The following is an 18,889-nucleotide window of genomic DNA, read 5'->3' on the forward strand; positions in this document are numbered from 1 at the left end:
TTTAATGAAATTTTTTTCCTCTCAAATTTTTTTATCTAGAAATTAAGTGTTTCTTTTTTGTATTTTTTTGACAGGTTTGTTTAAATATTTTCTTGAAACAAAAACCAAACGAATTTAATTTTATTGACTTAAAACCCGGTAAATTTAAGTCAGTATAGTCATTTGAGTAAAAAAGCAAATAATTTTAATTTTGAACGGGTAGTTTCAAAGAAAATACAAACAGATTTGTATTATTAAATTAATTACTGTATGGAAATTTGTTTCTTTTATGCCTTCTTTAAAATTAGCAATTAGTCACAAGATAGCAGGTAATTTTTTCAGTTATTAATAATTCAGTCAAATTCAACTTTGAACGCTGCATCAAATGATCTTTTGATATGCTCTTTGTTATGTAAAGGCAATGTTAAATCCAAGTTTTCGACGTCGGCCGATTAGATCATTCTTAAAAATTTAAAAAAAACCTCAAAAATGTTGACCTTTTATCAGTTCTTGTCGATATTGACCCGGAAGGGCGGATTTTTCATGAAAGTTTGTCGATTTATTTCTAAAGAGGGTTAAATTAGCAACAATTTGAGGTAAAAACGGTTGCGGAGATACAGCTTTTCAACATTTGGTCAAAAGTTACACGATTTCTCATCTATAGATGACATGCCAGACAAAGGTGAAGTAAACGAATTATTGTCGTTGCCCTGCTAGATATTCTTGAAAACCCTTCTGAAATCTCAAAAGACGACGCCTTGCACCAACCAGGTCCAATCAAAGAGAGCAAAGTTTGATTAGAATAAACACATTCTCAATACATTTTTCACCGATGTATTTCAACATAAATTTCCTTTTTCATACAACTAGCAGCTTGGCATTTTACCATTTTCATTACCCTTCAAGTTTCTGATCTAAGCTCACTAATTTCATTAGCTAAAACTTGTGTAACTGAAAAGGAGTCTGATGTGGATCTTCCAAACTACCTCCATATACAAGCTAACTTATTTATAGCGGTTGTGTCGTATTATTCTCGGATTTTCTTATGGGATATTTTACAAAAAAATTAACGAACAATATCAATTTATATTACATTACATAATTATTTATTTGTTATAAAACAAGCGTTGAAATGTGTTTTGTTTTTTATTTTTTTTTATTCATTTATTCTTTTTTTAATATAGAAACTTTTTTTAAATTAAATCACAATTTTGAAAGATTGCCCATAATAACGTTATTACACATTTAAATAAATTATAAATATAATAAATATTGTTTCTTTTGTTCAGTATTAAAACATTATAACACTGTGACATCATATGATCAATCATTTTTTTTATAATATTTTGTGGGACAATAATGTCCCTTGGTCCTCAAAGGATTTTAATAAACTCGTATATTATAATATGTAAGTAAATTTTTATTTTATGAAACTATTTTATTTTTAGAAATTGATAATGTTTTGCTTGTGAAAATTAAAAATTATTTTTAAAACAAAATATGGAAGGAGTTTATGTGTGTGTTTGTTTACTTTTTTTGCTGGGCCATTCCCATTTTAATGTATTTGAATTACCTAACTTATATTGTTTAACGGTACCTAAATTTTCTGAAAATGTGTTATGAAAGCATTTTTGAATCTATAAAATCGTTTTGGAAATAACAAGTTTTGAATTGTTCGAATGCTACCTTATCGATCCAAACTAGTCAATGTGACATTTGAGTTTTTTTTTTATACAGACTCCACCGTTTAGGACACATTGAGGTCAGTCTCAATCTGATTTTCTGTTATCTTTATACCAGTTTGCAAGCTAAATATTTAAAATTTATTGGTAGAAAGTTCTATATTTGATAATAAACATTAAACCTTGTTGAAGCAAGTAACAGTCAGTGAGATCTAATTTTAGCACATGAATTGAAAACTCATTCTACACAAATTGTGGAAAAATCGATTAATTGCGGTTGAAATTCAGCGAATTGTTAATTTTAACAAATAAAAAAGTGATTTTTCATTTAGCAAAATGAACATAAATCAGTTGTCACCCAAAACGTACAAAGTGATATTATTACCGTTTAAAAGTCATTAAGGCCATTTTGATGGGAATTGTCATAAAAAGTTTTGATTATTATATGACGACTTCAAACCCCTGTATTATTAGAATATCTGTATTATAATACTACTTCAAAACAATTCAATCACCTTATAGCAGATATGGGCCAACGGGACTTACAGAAGTTCCTCGGATTTTTTACCTAATATACGAGTAAGGCAGTGACCACCTAACCAGGAACAACCTAAAATACGAGTAAGACAGAGAGACAATATTTTTTTTTCTACCTATCTCATTACTATTAGAGAAACTGAGATAGGTAGAAGAGTCTTATATTCGTCTCGCTTCCTCCTCTATGAGCAATGCGGAATTGGATAAAGAGGCACACAAAAGTTATAAAAATGGTGATTGGTTCTTTTAGTAAAATAAAAAAATTTTGTGTTGGGAAATTCCGACTATTGAACACTATAACAACAATTCAAAACATGTTAAATTAAGTATTTATACGTAAATCACAAAGACTTTAAAAAAAACTTCTGACACCAACCAATTTATTTTTCGGTTGAACAGTTCCATATTTTTTATTACCCAATTCAGAATTACGGTGCAACAGCATATTTTTCTCAACAAGTTCCTTTTACACAAAGTAAGCCCTTTCCAATTGACTTAAATTAATGCGGGTCACAATTTGAATCATCTTTAACGAATTCGTATCAAATTTCCAAAACTAAAAATATCCACATTTTGGCTGAATACTTATTCTTCGAGAATGTTTTGAGAAAATTGTTTTAAAAAGGACAACTTTTTTGTATAAGAATAAGCAGTAAAAATCTGTTAAGAGTCATGAGAAAATTGAAAATCATTCAAAAATACCTACTAAGCATCGAAATTATATATTAATGTCAAAAAACTTTGAGCTATTAGACATTCCAAAAATAAATTGATTCGTATTTTATAAAATTTATAAATTTTGAGATTACGCAAGTTTCAAAAAATTTTTTGTACCTCAGATATGTGTTCTAACCCAGCTTTTATTTTATCTTAATGTTTGTATTAACGTAATAATATAACATCTACAAATTAAAATGATTTTCGAAAGAGTAGTAGTTAATTATTAAATTATTGGAATATAAGGTTTTGTAATTATCTGGTTTTTCTGGATTTTTTTGGTCATATAGGTGATCCTAATACATATCTTTGAGACGGTTAAGGTTACTTATTCAGTTACCATAAAATAGATAAATTATTAATTGAGCAAAAATGGTAAAATTAGAAAAAAATGAAAGTTTTTAGATAATTTCATCCCTAAAACTCTATCTAGGAAATTCATCACCTCCTTCTTTGTTCTGCCAATATCAAAATATGAATAAAATTGGAAATCCCCCTCAAGTGTAGATCAATTTTTTGTTTTATAATTATTACCGCTACCATGTACTTGTTATCAATATGAATAAATCGTAACTACTCTCTCGGCTTGCAGCTAATTGAAAATTTCATCAAATTACCGACGATTAATATGTTTTTCTGGATTCTGGATATTTTATTCATCCTGATATCTGGATATCTTATTCATCCTGATATTGATTACATTGTAATCAAAATGCGTACACAAATTTATTGCAATAAAAAAATTGATCTAGATATTGAGAAGGTGGAGAATCAGAAAGGGTTCTCTATAATTATCTTTAAAGTTTAATAGAAAATATACATTATATTTTTTAAATAATGGAAACAAAAAGATTAGTTATCCCCTTAAAATGCTCCTGCAGTTTTTATTTGAAAAAAAAAAAAATTACTTTTAAAATTACTTTTAAATGGTGTTTTTTGAAAAATTCGCAAACACTGAAAATAATTGAGCAAGAGCAAAAATTTTATTAGCAAAGGGTCACTACGGCATTCATGTTACTCACATGTAAACCATGTTCGACGCCAACAATGATACAGAATAGTTGGTGAGAAAATTCATGTGACTGAATTATGAGTATATTTCATTTCCTTTTTAAATTTTTTATATAATTTTTTTTATTACCCATTCGAATTTTTTCAAATAGAAATTTTAAAAGCTTCACTGTACGATAATTTTTGCCATTATTTTAAAAACCATTGTCTACTGAAAAAACTTATGGACGGTGAATGCCGTAATCATGTTTATGTTTAGATAATTACAAAACCATAGGAGTAAATATGTAAGTTTAAAACTATTTATTAATATTAATAATATAGTATGAAATTAGTCGTTATTTGTTGCTTGGGCGCGATTTTTATTTTATTTTTTTGTAACAAATAGTGATTTTAATACATAATTATCACTTCTTTTTAATAATAAAAAACAGTTAAAATTATGTAGAAACAGCCAGTGTGTGATTTTCACATTTAAGTCAAATTTAAAATGTTAAGAAGTATCATAATTAATTCAAGTATTTTCAATTTTTTTCGAACTTAATACTGTATTTTCATTTTTACTTATTAATAAATAACTTTTTTTTTTATAACCAACAATTGTGCAATAATTTTTTAATTTAAATCTAACAAAAAAATATAAAATTTAATAAATAATATTCTCAATTTTTCTTATACAATTTTTCATATTTTTTAAATAATTTTTTTTGTAACTGTGTTTTTTTAATATCAACTAGATAATTTTTTTTAGTTTTCATTTTAATAGAAATTTTTATTTTATGCTTGTCAAAAAAAGCAAATTTTTTTTAATGAATATCTACAATTGTTTACTTTTTTTTAGTGTAAATTAATTTATTATTTATATTATTGTAAATATTACAATATTTTTTTTTTATTAATTTAATATATTTTATGCTAATTGTTTGTTGGACATAAAATGACTAAAGAAAAAGTTATAACAAATATTTTTTTTTATATTTTTACAAATTGTTTTATTTATTTTACGAGTCCAAAAATAAATTATTTCATGCAAAAATATTTCTTAACCAATTATATTACACACTTTTAAGTAAATAAATTACATGATTTTTATAAAAAATTTTAACTTTTGAAAAGTAGCCAATTAGTTTCTTGCGATTTTAACTTGCGATTTTAACTTTTGGGTGGAAAAACTGAATTTTGTGAATGCGTTCGACAATGATTTCCTAGTTTCCTTATGGTTTGAGTTTTTACGGCACTGCAAGATTCTAGCATAAATAATAATATTAAAAAATTACTCATTTTTAGAAATTAAGTAAATGATTGAATGACATGGAAATTAAAGAATCTCAGCACCTCAATTTTTGGACCAAATAATATTTTAATTTTTCACTATCGATTTGCTTATGTAAAAATTTGGATTTCTCAATTATTTAGCTTCAAGTAAATCATATTTGTCGCAGATTATTTTTATCTTGCAAGACTTTAAATGTACTTAATTACTTTGCAGATTGAATGCTATAAAAGTTTAAAAGCTCAACATTCAATCTGTATCCTAAAAGTTAAACTTCAAAATTAGTTTTACACGTAAAATATTATAATTAAACCAAAAATTCGGACACAATTAACTCAATTTTTATGTGTATTTAAAATGAAAAATACAATAATTGTTTAAATTATTAGCTATAATCTAAAATTTGTTTTAATTTTATTGAAGTTAAATTACGAAAAATATAAAACATTTTCTTTACTTTCAAAATCTGCCTAATTATTAAAGTTGAAAGAGAGTATTTTCAATTGCTTTTTTTTTAATCATTATTAATTTTTATAAAATATTTACAATTGTCAATCTTTTTAAATTTATATATACAAAAAATTTAATATATTTTGTTTAAAAAATGTATACATTTTGAAAATTTGCACTCAAATTAGATATAAGTTTTATCTACAAGAATTAGATTAGTAGGTTTTATTTTTATTACATAAAAGAAATTTTTACAGAATTTTATTGGGTTTTCCAGCTAAGAGATGCTTTATCTAGAGTTTTTAATAATAACCCACATCGTTGCTAAACAACCTATTTTGTTTCCAAGGTATCAAAGTGTATTGTTTCTTTCATTTTCTAAATATTTTCCAAAACGTTTCAAAAATAAAATTTGGCATGGTTTTGAATTGTCAAAAATTAAAAAATAATAATTTATTTGACATAAATTATTATTAACTTTCGATTTTTTTTATTTTGTTTCTAAAGAAATAAACATAAAACAGCTGTTTTAGCGACAAGGATGGTTAATATTTTGTGGAATTGTGACGATGAAATCTTAATTGAAAAATTCAATATTTCAACACAAGCTTTTCTAATTTTCTAATGAATCGTGATTGAATATTTTATCATACATTAACTGCCTATAAGTCAGTTTGGAAATTGGAAAATATCATGGTAAATATTCAAGAATTAACAATCATCTAATTCTTTAGCCCTTTGGCCAGCTTACATAAGGACTATCCATAAGTTAGTAAATAAAATTAGAAACTTGAATCAATATTATATTTGCTCAAACAGGGTATTCTAATTAGGGATGTTTTAATTTTCAAAAAAACTAACAACGAAATAAACTTTAGTTTACCGATTCTTCAAATTCGTGTAATTGAATAAAATAAAATAACTGATATATATTTTTTTTCATGCAGAATTTAACGCTTGTTCAAAGAAAAAGTAATAGAAGTTTTATCACTTTTAGGGTAGTCATTTATTTAGTTGTGTGATATAAAGATATAAAGCTTTAACTAAATTAATAATGAATTATGATAAAATATTTACCATGAATTACCTAAAATTGAGACTATCAGACATTCGACGCATAAATTATAAACAAATATATCAAAAAAGTTATTGTGTTTTAAAAGAATAGAGTAAGTGTCGAAAAATTATCATACCTAAAAAATCTGCTGAAATTTATCTGTTTATATACTATATAGTTTTTCTTACCCGTAATAGCCTCCCGTAAACAATGCTTGTTATTTACTCAAAACTAAACCAAAATATACTCTTTAAATAGAACAAAATGAATAATTAATAAAAATGGTCATATTGGTACGCAGGATACCTATATATCTTATGTGTTTTTTTTAGATTTCAGAAATGACAAAGCTTGATAGATATTTTTACTCAATGGTTTCTTTGTTCAATTGAGTTGTATTTGCCATCAAAAAGCTATCATTCAAACAGAAGGGGGTTTCTCTTTTTAGACTAAAATCTGAAATGGTTCAGGCTTATATTGAATTGAAACATGCCACGACTTACAAATATAAAAGACGCTGTCATAGAGTCTTGACCCTGACTAACTAGTGAGTCGTTTTCACAGCTCGTGATTACATCATTCATCAATTATTTTTTCGACTAATAAAACAATATAGGTGCTAGTTCTCTATACGACTAAAGAAAGTGAAAGTACGTAGCAATCTAGCATTAAGGAGTACTCCTAAGTAAAGGTCTAAATATGTCGTATTGTATATTAAATAATAAAATACCTGTCATTACATGACTAGTAACTAATGAATTGTGCCTGCAACAAAAATAATAGTCATATAATAAAAATCATTTTTAAGAATTACCTTCGATAAAGAAAATAACTTTAAATTGGGCCTCTAATAACCATAGATTTTATCTGGGTCTCTAAAAGAATAATAAAGTGTAATAACATAAGAAGACGCTATACACACTATAAGAATCTCCCAATATGTACAATCAATGATTAGAAAAACAATGCAGGCGAAATAAATTGGAGTCCAAAGGCTTGCCTTTGCGTTAATACTCAGCAAGAAGTTGTTTTGCAAATTTGTAAATGTAAGTGAAATTCTTCACAAAGAAACATTTGGTACTTTGGTATTTGTTAAATGATCGAAATGATACAAGAAAAGTGAACGAACTAACAAGAATTTCTGATTTGGCAAAACCGAACCAACTGTCTTCACAATTTGGCTTGAATTTTCTATGCTGTTTTCTTTGACATTATTTTATTTCTCTATGCATGCGACCTAATAATTGTCTATTTTAGCCCTGCCATTTCTGTCTCATTTCAGTGGCGTCAGCGCTCTGATTTTTTTTGTGGTCAATGTATTATCCCGTGTCAAACAAGGTCCTTGTTTAGCAGATAAAAACTGCATTAAAGCGCATTTACTATTAATCTTGTTAAAAAATGTTATTCCTTAACTCATTGACTAATGTAATGTAATTCTTTGTATTTCTTATTAATCGATTGCTACGCGCTGCACGCTTTTCTGCCAAACAAGCCTAACAACTTTCATTGGAAGAATTTTTTTACTGATTTTACCGAAACATTAGTTAGTTTGTAATCTACTCAAAATACCCCGGTGACCTATCGGTGGATCAAAATTACATACCAAGTAGTGAAGAAGCATAATATGCAGTAGTTATTAACAACTTTTGTTTGAAATTGTTTCTTTTTTATTTCTTATTAGTATTATTATTTTAATTTAATTCAAAAATAACACCATTTTACAATTTTTAAAAACTTGAACTTAAAATATACAAAAATTTGATGCTCAGTAATTTAAGTGATAATGAAGAGTAGTTTTTTTTTTTTAGTTTTCTTGAGTGAGTACTTAGAGTATTTGGATTTGTGTAAAAAATATTTAATCGTTTCGTAGTTTTTTTTTTCTGTGTGTGCAATGGCAGTTCGAGTTTTTTACAAACTTTTCTCTAGAAATAATAATGCATTAATTTATTTAAATATAAACAAAAATCAAATGCTAAAGATTTGTTTATTCAATAAAATATTGCTTTAAAAATTCTTCGAGATATATTATAAACAATTTTTTTTAAATAACAATACTGGTATTTATATTTAGTTAAAGCTGTTTATTATAACATTTTTTTTTAAAAACTAATTAATAAATTATAATTAATTAATGTACAATATGTTTTGTGTCTATTTAAATTTTACATTAAGGGTCCTTAACAAATAATAAAATATAAATTTTTATATGAGAATGAGACGAAAAATATTTTTAGGTTAAACTAAACATTTTTTAATATCTGCATATTCCTAGTTGAATTTTTTTGCTTAAATATATAAAAGACATTAGCTGTATATGATAGAGATCGTAAAATTCGATTTATACAGACGAGAAAATTTTTCCACCTGACATTTCTATATCAGGCATACAATCCTAATGTTAAACATAACTTATTACTGGAATGCTGGAATAGTATATAACACACCCTAGGGAGCAAAGTAAAGAGTGTCTCAGATCCCATGTTCAAATTATGATCCCCTTGTCAAGTTGTGGCAAACATGAGATCTGAGATCTGAGACACTCTTTATTTACTCCCGTGTTGTGAATACTACTTTTCTCTCTGGCGGAGGCGGAAAGCGGCACCTTCGTTTTGCACAGTGGGGAGAAAGTTAACACTTTCTGCACAGAGGTGAGAAAAAATAATTTTATGGACTTTTGCTTGCTAAGCTACTCATTGACGGTATATTTATTACGAATAAGAAATTTTTAAAACAATTAACAGAAATATTTCTGTTACAGTTATGCAAAAATAAATTGCATTTTTATATTCAGTATGATTTTATTTTGTACCATGTTTTATTCAATTATAAAGTTTATCCCATCACGAAATTTTTATTTTTCATCTCATTCTAGTAAACATCATATTAACTTTTTTTTTAAATGTCAAATACTAGTAGAACAGTGCCAATTACTATTAAATTACAAAAAATATCAAAGATTGTGAACTTTTAATTTTTCACTTCTAATTTTGCTTGGACACCTTATTTTATTTCAATATAGTAGCTTGTAAATATAATGTCGGGAGAAGCCTGCCAGTTTTTTTTAGTCGTCGAATCTACCACCCACCCGTTGTCGTTTATGGGGGCCCTTGACAAAAAAACTTGCCTGCATTGCATGCCATTTTTTCTAGTCAACAAGTATAGCTCCTTTTTCGAGTATAACCCAAACTGCGCGGGGTCTGTAGCATTCACTACTCTTGTAATATGACTAATTCGCTACTGAGCAAATAACTAACTCATATCCACGGTGTAAAGAAAACATGCCTAGTTGGTACTTGTGTACAGATAAGGTTAGGTAAACCCTAATAGCAGTTTATTAAAGCGTAACCAGTTCCGTTCACGGTATGTCTAGGGTAGCTGATGTAGCGCATGGTATGCATGAAAGAGGTGCACTCAGCCTCTCAAAATAATTTAGGAACTGATAAACGAAATTATCAGCGAAAAAGATGGCAAAGCACACATATGGTATCACAATGGTTTCTGTAGACTAAGTGTGTCCTTCGTGGACTGCCATTATAACCTAACCTTACCTATCTGAGTAGATTTTGAGTAGAGACATTTCAGGACTTAGAGAACGTCATATTACATTATTAAAGTTATATTCAAACGGTATGAATATTGTTGCAATTGGATTATGATTGGCTAATATGGCAGCATGATGATCGCTTGGCCCAGTTTATCACTGGAAATTTACGAAAAGTTCGCACTATCACAACTTGCTTCTTTTACGCTATTCAGAATTATCAAAAACTCTATTTTAAGCATATTTTACCATATATCGAAACAATAAATTTCTGTCACTCAAATTGATAGACAGGGTTGGATTTGTCATAGAGTAATGTAGAGAGTTATTTCCATGCTTTGATATGTGATGTGTTAAAATAAAATGTGATTTAGGATTTTGTTAAACATATAAAAACAAGCTAAAATTTTGTTACAAGTATCAATTAACTATTGAAAAACTATAGCAATGATATTTTTTGTATTAGGAATCTCAACTGTTCTGATACTAAAACCCGTGTTGCACGAATTGAGACAAACTTGGAAGTTTTCTCACAAATAAAATTAATATTAAATTATAATTAAACTAAACATGTGCACCATTTTATGCTCGGATAAAAATATACATTATATTTTTTTGGATTTTTTAAAATTTGTATTGTCTAACATTTCACTTACTGTTTGTCATATCGGACCCTACATGATAAAGTTTAACACACGATTGATCGTTTGTTTTCTTTTTGGTAGTATTTTGAATGAGTATTATTTTCAATAAAAGATATTTATTTTTATTTATTTTGATTTCTTTTAAATATATAAATTCACAATTTAATTGAAAGTTATATTAGTGAAAAAGTTTTAAACATTTTACAAATTCGGTGATTTGAGCTTGGTCTGACAAATTGTTGTTGATGATTGATTATTGGACGATGATGTTAGCTCCACTTGAGATGCAGCAAACTCTAATTTTGGTGTGAATACCATTTTTAATGCTGGATTTTCTAAACACCCCCCATTTGGATTTAGTGTTGCTGTTAACCCAAGTGCACCTGTAAATTTAAAATATATGATAATTTTGATTTCTAAGTTCAATAAATTCAGTTTTATTTTTTACATAAATGTTTTTTTCAAAGAAATTGTTTATGAGAATAGAGTCTGAGATTCACCGAAAATCCAAAACAGTCAGCCAATTGCTTGGTCTTAGAATAAAGTTAATGAAGACCGATATGTTGGAGGTGTTATATGATTCCAATTTTATCCCGGATGAAGGTGGAGCGTTGCGAAAAACTTGCTGTATTTGTGAGATCACTGAGAAGCTCGATATATTAGTTAATAATAAGTGATTGTCTTAATAATTAGATGTTTTCTAATATGTGGCCATGGTCCTGTGTAAATAGACGCCCTACTTTAGGTTCTTTTCCCAACACAAAACAAGTTTTTTAAGGTTATGAGGTGCCAGTTTCAGTCAAAAATTAAGAAACTCAAGTTGAACTTAAAATTTTCTAATTTACCCAGGTAATTCTTAAAATTTCGAATTTTAGCTTTATGCAGTTGATATATCGCAGTAATTTGGATAAAATGTTTTGATAATGTCTTTAAACAAATAATATGAGCAGTAAAAGCTGGAAACTCGATTATTTTGAATTACAATTAACAAAGCTCGCAATCTCTAATTAACAAAGTTCGCAAAATTTTCTCTTTTTAATAGCTCTTCCCTCGTCACACTGCGTCCCATTCTCCGAACCCCCTTGCAAATATTACAAATTATAGGCATCTCTCTTATAAATAAGCAAAAATTAAATTGAATTGTCTGCGAACAGAGAACGTCACGTTTTCTTGTAGCCCACCTCCCACTATATCACTCATCGTCGCGCTAATCAATACTTTTTCCTCCTTGTGTTTGCGTGGCATATTTTTATGAATAGGCTCTGAGTGGTCTACTTTAGAAAAGTCTTTTTCTCAGACACTAAATCCAAAAACATTATCATGGAATAAAACACAAAAAACAGGCATAGTAAAAAACACTAATGAATTAACAACAAAATATCGACACATAAAAATATTTTAGTTTTGTTACAAAACATCGTTTATTAAATCACTTCATTATCAAGGAAGTGTTTTTATTTTGCTACAAATAAAAGCATCCATGATAATGAGAGTTGTTATTCAATTAATGTTTCGATACAAAACAACAATCAATATAAATAGAAAAAAATTCTTATAATTCTTCTACTCTCTATAGTTAATATAGTTAAAGAAGTTATTGACATCGAATAAAAACACCATGCGATTTATTAAGAAAATAATCTAGTAAGTACATTTTAGTCTGGTCGATACACCATCGATTAACTTAATTATTAATTAACTTTTCAAATGTATCAATTAAATGTAGTAGATTTGATTTGTAGGTCTAAAAATTAATCAATTATTAAAGTTAAAAATCAATGACGGTGAAACTTGGCTTTATCTTATCATTATTATTAAATTTCCATTTTGACAAAAATACAAATAATTCAAGACAGGGTAATTTCGTATGAAAGGCTTGATATTAAGCTTGACTAAGTCAAAATTAATTCTGGAAATTTTAGGGGGGCGGGGGTTGTCCATAGATTTCTTCAAAACTAGTAGGCTGAAAACAAAAAAAAAAAACCGTTGTGCCCGACTATAATTAAGGATGTATGAATGCGGTAGTGGGGACACAAAACAAATATATATTTTTAATTTTGATGATGAATTATGTTATAACTTGACGACATAAGACGAAAAGTAAGATTAAAATTTTTAGATATATGGAGTAGCTCAAAATATCGAAATGTATTTAGCTATTTAGCTTTCGGTATTTCGAAAACCAAAACAGATATCGAAAAAATGTATTTTGCGTCTACATTCATGAAGTTACAACAAAATTCATCATCAAAATTAAAAATAAGTTACAAATAATTTCAACCGCAAATCTAAACTTGCCTTGGCGCTTGTACTAGCTTAATGTATTTGACACTATATGTTACAGAAAAAATAAATAAGGCTATCTCATGATAGTAAAAAATGATTTGGGTTGGACTAGAAAATGACCGTATAACTTCGAGAATTCTATGCCAACAACATTTCTATAGATATTTTGGCTCTGTGATATGAAGGAATTTTACTAACCAATATGGTAGAAATTGTTTGAAATACATTAAATAAAGATTGTTATTGACCTAGTTCTATTTTTACAAGTACCTAAAGCTAAAATATTGGGCATTGGCATTGTTTTTATTTTCTATCGCTTACATGCCAGATTTTACGTTAATTGCTTTTAATTCGATCATGTTGAAAACTGACATCGACAATTTCTATGGAATTATATTAGTTTCTGTACAACTAGTCTTGGAAAAATGCACTTGCTTGTTAACCTGGGCTCTAATTGTCCAACTCTTTACAATTACTAGGTTTTCGTTTTATCATGCGTATTGTATGTACGTTAAACATTTGTGACAATTACAAGAATTATTTATATAAATTGACATTAAATTTCTTTGGCACATTATATTCAGTTCGTACAAGTTACGATGTTAGTTGTTATAAAGTATTTATTACTGTCATTAAAATCCATTCTTACATTGTAAATAATTAATTACTTTTAATTGTTCTAAAATAAATGCAAACTGTCTTTTCTTGTCTATGAACATGCAAATAATAATTCACTTCAATGACAATACAAAATCTGATTTAAAATATTTTTTAATTAATTTAATCAATATCAGCAAAACTTTAATTAATAGTGAATAATTAATTAATAAATACTTGATAAAAATGATCGTATTTCGAGCTGTTTTGAAAAATCAATCATACAGCTATGATCTTTATTATATTTTTATGAAGATGAAGTATAAAAAAAGTTATTTGGTTTTCGAAAAAATGTTACTAATAAAAGTGGTTAGTTTTTATTTTATATTGAACAATTTACTAATTTGAAAGCAACTAGACGAACAGGTAAAAAATTAACGATAAATATGACGCTAGTTTGATAAATATTTGCGAGATAAGGGGACATTTCTCCTAATTTCTATATATTATCAATTTGTAAATATGTATTCAACACAAGTAAGAAAATCAATTTGGCTGATAATGACGAGTAAGGATTATCATTTTTTTATATCATTATCCTGGACAAAGAGACATTCCGAGAAATTTTGAAGCCGGCGAGCTTACTATAAATTGTACAATGCTGTCGAATACAAGCAACAATAGACTTCCGGGAGTTCCATTTGCGAACTGCAAGTTACTCCTCAAAGAGAATATCTTACTAAAAGGCCAATCTTAGATGAAGAGAGGAACGTACTTGTGGTACTACAAGACAGATATGATATGAGTACAATCGTGGGCGTTTGGAAGATCTTATATTACTTCCCAGGGTCTCTATTAAGAAAATTGTTACGGCTAGTACAGGATACTGGCTAGGCGATAGGGACGCTGAACATGGCGATGAACAGCTCTAAATAGTTCATGGAGTAGGAGCTGGGGTTGGATCAATCTTTTTTCGGAATCACAATGGACCCTATGGTCTAATATAAGTGTGTCCTCTCTAGGATAGTCACTATAACCTTACCTAAGGTTTTTAAAAATTGATTTTTGTTTTTAATTAAGATCATCTGCCCAATTGCATTTTATAAAAACCTCTCGCAAATTGAGACGCAGTTTGTTGAGACGACCTGACGCAGTTTCGTATAGAACGAGTGTGTGGTGAGTTGCTAATTGTACGCCTTGCTATACAGAATCCACCAACATAAACCTGTGCTACAGTTCACTAACATTAAACAACGTTACGTTAATTCATCAAACTGCGCCTCAATTTGCGTCAGGCCAAAAATCCTGTAATAGAATAACATACAACATATTAGTAGCATTAATTTTTTTTTCGAGCTGAAAGAAAAACACAATTATAAAAAACATTCAGCAAACATATTTTACTACAATATCCAAGAATACATGCTTTACACTAAAAAAATTAAAATTTACAGAGACAAAAACCACACTAAAAAACACAGACAGCAATTCAGGATAGTATAAAGTCAAACATAATCTACAACAACAAATTTCAATCACTGTAGAATATATATATGCGTCCTTTGAAATATCGTTTGTAATTTTGTTTTTTGTTTGTTTTTTATTTTTTAGCTAAATTTAAAACAAACAAACAAACAAAAAAAAAACTCATGCATCCATCATTCAATTTTTTTTTTTAAATTTCTTGATAGAAAATTATTGTATTCATTCCGAAAATCAAAATATTGTATATAGAGCTCTACTATTATAATATATTTGTAGAGCTCTCTTTAATGAGACAAATATTAGGTACTAAAATATGTTTCAAAGAGGGGTAATCTTGGAAAGATTTTGAATTTAACTTTGACACTTCTTGTAGTCTGAAAGACCAAATTTCTTGTTTGAACCATTTTTTCATAAATTAAATCAGGAGAAAATATATTATAAAAAGGGAAAAATTTGATTTGGAACTGTGCTGAATCTATTCATAATTCGAAAAATTAGTTTAGTCCAGTTGTCTTTTAAATGACTTTAAAGATTGAAATCAAATTTAAGGTTTTTTAAGTGGCTGAGCTTTAAATTAACAACATTTGTTTAAAACACTTTTGTGTATCACTGAAGAGTAGAACAGAAACCGAAAACTTTTAAGCTTTGTGACTATACAAACTGTGGCAAGATCCTGTGTAGTCAAACTTTCTCAAAAAAAGAAAAATAGCTTAGAGAACAAGGGAAATATTAAATGCAGAATTTGCTACTATTCTGCTATTTGACTATTTGAAAAATGGAAATATTTATCAATAACAATGTTGAAGAAAGTACAAATGTTGAAGAATTTTACTGTTATATTTACCAGACAAATTTTCTAATACGAGAAATATTTATAAAGATAATTACGATTTGAATGTTCTAAAAGATGAGATATAAAAATCAATTGAAAAATAGAATTCTTTCTAGAATTTATAATCTGATCAATTTGTCTGTAAGTTAAATATTTACAAAATATTAACCGAAAATACCACTGAATACAATAATTCACTTAATGAGAAAACTCATGGTCTGACCTCATAATAGTCATACCTACCACCAATTTTTTTTTCTTAGTACTTTCAAATGGACACAATTTTACATTACAACAAACAAAATGAAAAAATACCATTTGATGAAAATCTAACTTTTTATGTCCGATATTTTTTCAAATCTGTCCTGCCTTAGTTCCGTTGGTCCGCATATTTGAATTGTGCATATCTTCATCTGTAAAATATTCATTTACCTTTGTTTGTTATCATTTTATTCAAAGAAAAAACAAAAAGACACACGCTTAACAGATAGTTCGACAACAGATGGGTCTGCAATGTTTTCTAATTCATTTGATTATTCTGCTAAGTCAATTAATTGCATTGAAATAAGTGAAGATTTGGTTTTGTAAGGCGTATTTTAGTTTATATCTAATTTTAATAAACTATGTAACAACTGATTATAATTTGATCATTAACTAAAACTTGAAAATAAATTTTAAATAAAGGAAACTAGTATACTGACCCGGATCATCAGGTTTGAAACATGTTTGAAATTCAACGCGATACCAATTGGCCGAGATATGGACTGGTAGAGATAAATTTTTCTCGATACTTTCCAAATGTTTTAATTCAAAGTAAGCATGGATCAAAACCAATGCCGCAAGGTTAAAATCTTGAAATTTATGCTTAACTTGTGTTTCAAACGATCAGATTGTCTTATATTTTTGGGTTTAAATTACCTCAGAAAATTTAATTCGTCGTTTGTACAAAACGTAAAACGTTTTTTGTATTAAAAAATAAAATAATTTAAGAAAAAATAGTAAAAATACAAATTTTTGATTATCGCTGTATTAGTTTGTGTTATTTCTTTTATTCGTTTATAGAGAAACTGTTTCCGAAATACCTAGTCATAATAAAAAAAAATTTTAACACAAATTCCAACATTTATTTTATTTAATATTTTCGTTAGGTAACGTCCCAATTAGTACAAATGATTCTTGAAATTGTTACAAAATCCGTTTTAATGATCACGAGTTCATAGTTTATTAAAATTAAATATCATTTTTCGGTGATTATTTTTAATTGAACAACAAAAAGCTTTAAAGCACATAGTATGTAAAATAGCAGCAGCTAATATTGTGATTTTGTATTTTTTTTTAGCCTGACGGGGAAATGATAAAGCATATAAGTGAGGTTGATTTCTGATTTTTGTTTTTATTTGTACCAGTCTTATTTTGTACTTTGTTATTTAAGAATAAGAAAAAAGTTCACACCAAAACCAAAACAAAAAGAAAATGAAAAGAAAAAAATATGAAATTGTAATTTGTGTATGTAATGGATGAATATTAAGATAAATTCACTTTCAGATAGTTCAATCATAAACTCGTTTTTCTTAAGAATATTCCAACAGAACATTCCATTTTTCTTAAGAATATTCCAATATTTCCACAAAATGCAATGTTCCACACTTGGCGGTCTTTTTTTTTGAAAAGAAGATGCAACTAGGTGTTTAAAATCTCTTTTGTTTATGCCACACAATAATCAAGAACAGGGATTGGCCTTCATTTAATGTTTAAAAACCGTGAAAATAACCTTTTGCAAGAGTGCAAAATAATTATATGAAATTGCTTCTTGAAATTCAAAAATTAATTTCAGAGTTTGCCAAACGACTATGAAATAAATTCCTTCTTAAATTGCCTTAATTTTTCTTGGATGTTCAGTTTAGTGATAAATAGAACATTTTTCTTTTATTTCTAGTCTAGTTTCAAGCTATAAGCATGATTAGAGAGTGAATTTAAATAATTAAAGTTGTTGAATCGGCCGGCAATGACCATTTTCTTGTGGAAGAAGTTGACCAACTGTACAAAAAGAAGACATCTAGAAAATATAGGCTGGGAATTCTTACCAGAAATTCTTGTGAAGACGCAGTATATATTGCGACGCAGTTCATAATTTCTTATACGATATTCTTATAATCCGACGTTCCCAGCAGTAATCAGAAAGTTTTTAGGCATGAACTTGGTATTTAAAACCCAAAGAAGCTATTAACGATATTAACGATATTATTCGAAATAATAAACAGTAAACAAAATTTAGGAATTGAATAATCTACTAAGCTGTTTCTTTAAAGTAAATATTTCTTGAACTAACGATCATAATATTACAAAAAAGACGCTTTGTTTGCTAAAAAAAGTAAAAACTTTCTTGTATGTGAACTATGTTTTTATCTCCTATGATTGTTACGAGTGAGCTATCAGATAATGTGAATGCACCTTTAGAAGATTGTAATGCGGTATAGTTAGTAAGTAAAATGTAAAAAATGTAAATGTAAAGTAAACAAAAATTGTATAAAAAATAATCAAAAACGAAAAAACATAAAAAAGTATTTACTGTATTTTTTATTCGGTACAAATAAACTTTTGTATTTGGCAAAGGACTGGTATTCTAACCTACGAACATGCAGTCTACAGCATTTCTCCCGCTTTGTGGTTGAACTTCAACAACATCGGACTGTTCTCGTCCCCATCTTTGCCTGCAGGAATTGTATTATTAGTGTAAAAAAAATAATAACACAAATAATAATTAAAAATTAAACTTCTTTTCAAATCAAAATGTAAAG

At 27.6% G+C, this 18,889-nt stretch overlaps 1 protein-coding gene across 2 annotated transcripts in view; it reads right to left on the bottom strand.

Annotated features, from left to right (window-relative positions):
* Positions 1 to 11,183: 11,183 nt before the first annotated feature.
* The window catches only part of LOC123299671 (potassium voltage-gated channel protein Shaw-like), a 174,041-nt gene continuing 166,335 nt past the window's right edge, over positions 11,184 to 18,889 (bottom strand). The window contains exons 8-9 of one of the 2 annotated variants that reach the window (XM_044881964.1): positions 16,426 to 16,504; positions 11,184 to 11,274 (exon numbers count right to left, since the gene is read on the bottom strand). In XM_044881964.1, coding sequence (XP_044737899.1) covers positions 16,446 to 16,504 — 59 coding nt within the window. In that variant the 3' untranslated portion in view covers positions 11,184 to 11,274; positions 16,426 to 16,445. Of the gene's footprint in view, positions 11,275 to 16,425; positions 16,505 to 18,719; positions 18,803 to 18,889 lie in introns of those variants that run through there. The other variant, XM_044881963.1, reaches the window with a different exon arrangement.

This window comes from Chrysoperla carnea, chromosome 5 (genome assembly GCF_905475395.1).
Source record: "Chrysoperla carnea chromosome 5, inChrCarn1.1, whole genome shotgun sequence".
Taxonomy (NCBI): Eukaryota; Metazoa; Arthropoda; class Insecta; order Neuroptera; family Chrysopidae; genus Chrysoperla; species Chrysoperla carnea.